Consider the following 2,745-nt stretch of genomic DNA (forward strand, 5'->3'; position numbering starts at 1 on the left):
ATATTGATAACATAAAAAAATTTATACCCTGTGGGACTCGAACCCACAACCCCCGGCTCCGTAGGCCGATGCTCTTCCAATTGAGCCAAGGGTACATATGGTTTTGTTTCAACATTGCTTGTCAAGAATGCTAAAATACAGGTTCAAACAATCTCACCACCCTGGCGCTCGTGAATTTCTGTCTATGATAAATGAATAGAATGAATTGCATCCGTATTACTGCTTCTGATTCGTATCCTTATGGGCCCATATCTCGCTTTCAAATTTATTATAACTATTTATTTACTTTTCATCAATTTCTTCAAGGTATTTATACGATTCCTCAACCAAACCATTTTCAGAGCTTTTAAGAAACCATTCTTTTGCTTTCGAATAATCTTGGTCTATTCCAATACCTTTAAAGTATAATAATGCCAAATTATATTGAGCTTGTGCATGACCTTGTTCCGCACTTCTAAGGAACAATTCAAAAGCTTTCGTATAGTCTTTCTCAACAATATGGGAACCGTTATAATAAAATAAGGCATATTGAAAAAGAGAATTAGGATCGTTGTGTACTTCACATTGTTTAAACCATTCGAAAGCTTTCTGATAATCCTGTTTTTCCAAATAAATCATTCCAATATTATATTGAGCTGCGATGTGTCCATTTTCAGCAGCCTTTAAAAACAATTCCAAACCGAGGTCAATATTCTTCTCCGTACCAAATCCTTGGTAATAACAGTAAGCCAAATTGAACAAAACTTCAGAATCTTCCGTTGGCATGAGTTTTGAAAGAATTTCGAATCCTTTCGAATAATCTTTAACTGTTCCAATTCCTTTCAGATATAACCATCCTAAATTAAATTGAGCATCAGTATGTCCGTTTTCAGCAGCTTTTCCCATCCAATAAAAAGCTGTTTCTGCATCCCTTTCATATAGATGCAACATTAAGGCAAGATTAAATTGTGAAGATACGAATCCTTGTTCTGCACTCTTCGTATACCATTCTATAGTTTTAGAATAATCCCTCTCAACACCTCTTCCATATTCATATAATTGCGCAAGATAACCCTGAGCATTGGCATGTCCTTGTTCAGCACTTTTCATGTACCAAATAAATGCCTGCTCAAGTTGAGATCTTCTTTCAGATTCATCCACAAATTGATCGGTTTCGTAAACAACTCCAAGATTAAATTGTGCATCAGCATATCCTTGTTCAGCACTCTTAAGAAACCAATGTTTGGCTGGTTCCATTAGGCTATTCATGTAGTATAATAGTCCAAGATTGAACTGAGCTTTGCCATGTCCTTGTTTTGCACTTTGATCATACCAAAAAGCTGCATTAGAGATATCTTTTTCATTGTAATATAATACTCCAAGTCTGTTCTGATCATCTGCATTTCCTTCTTTTGCTCCCTTTTCTAATTCTTCTTTGGTTTTCTCTATTTTTGGTAATTTTGATAATGTTTTGATTGAATATAGAGAACTGCTTGAAACAATTTCAACAATTTTTTCATTTTGTTGAAGAGAATCATCCACAAATTGAATAGCTTCAGGATTTTGAGAAACAGCCAAATAACAAATGTCATAATTACTTCTCATCGTGTTAGATGCAAATTGTAGAGCTATTCCTCTATTTTTAACGCTTTCAGTAACCAATTCAACATTTCCTTTCAATGTATCTGTAGCATATTGTAAATAGGTACCATCAATGTTTACCATTTTCTTCATCTTCTCCAAATCATTGTAATCTTGGATTGTTTTCTTTGGTAACTCAAGTTTTAAATCACTCTCAAAGTTTAAATACATGACCATTTGTTTAGGAATGAGTTCTATCACTCTTGCATCCTTTTTAACTGCTTGTTCCATGACATTCTTTGAGTACTTCCATTTTTTAGAACGAATAAATTGATAGCTGCTTGCATTTTGGTTGATAGCTCTCAAAATCACATTCCTAAATTCATGCATTTCTGTAGGAACATATTTCAGATTTAATCCATCTTCACTCAAAGCAGACATTACAACAGATTCATTGTTAAGGAACTCACTTTTCAAATTCTTATAATTTGATTCAAAGTTTTCACGGTCAATTTCAGTAGTGTCGTTAAATATTTCTTGAAATATTCTTTCATTATCCCATCTTGAATCTTGTTCCAAAGTGAGCATTCCCAAGATGATATTCTTGATTATTTTCCATGACTTGATTTCATTCTCTAGAATCAGTAATCTTGTTTTTTCATCCAAATTTGGTAATTCTGTATTGTTAATTTCAGTAAACAATTTTTCAAATTCCTTTTCAATATAGTCTTTAGGGCAAACTTTTTCTTTTTCAAATATTGGCATTTCATCAGAAAAAATAACTCTTAATAAAGTAACTCCTTATAAGGTTAATAAAGTTATAAGCACCAAACTTACCAAAACTCCAAATGTCACTTTTTACTGACCATTTACCAAGACCCTGATATACAATTGGATCTCTATATCCGTTAGTGCCATATTCATCACTACTTGCATAAGAACTTTCACTTTCACTCTCAAAATCTTCTGAGTGATATTCAGATAATTCAGAGTTGATTTCATCAAGTTTACTTGCTTCTCCCAAATCTGCTATCATGATTTTAACATTATGTTTCGTCATGTTTTTAATAAAAATATTACCAGGTTTGATATCTCTTTTTCGAATATATTAAAAAAGTAATATTCGAAACATCAACTTACCTATGAATAAACCCTTTACCATGTAACTTTTCCAATCCCAACAAA

General features: G+C 32.7%; 1 protein-coding gene and 1 non-coding gene across 2 annotated transcripts; both read right to left on the reverse strand.

The window, feature by feature from the left end:
- Positions 1-22: 22 nt before the first annotated feature.
- On the reverse strand, positions 23-95 carry NAEGRDRAFT_t896. Its single transcript has one exon. It is a non-coding gene; the product is annotated as a tRNA-Arg (tRNA).
- Positions 96-282: 187 nt separating this feature from the next.
- On the reverse strand, positions 283-2,620 carry NAEGRDRAFT_54864 (uncharacterized protein; the record flags this gene model as incomplete). The annotated part of the gene is made up of 2 exons (XM_002668239.1): positions 283-2,306; positions 2,398-2,620. The coding sequence occupies 2 exons, from the start codon at positions 2,618-2,620 to the stop codon at positions 283-285; spliced, it is 2,247 nt and encodes a 748-aa protein (XP_002668285.1).
- Positions 2,621-2,745: the final 125 nt, after the last annotated feature.

Source organism: Naegleria gruberi (genome assembly GCF_000004985.1).
Source record: "Naegleria gruberi genomic scaffold NAEGRscaffold_472, whole genome shotgun sequence".
NCBI lineage: Eukaryota > Heterolobosea > Eutetramitea > Acrasida > Naegleriidae > Naegleria > Naegleria gruberi.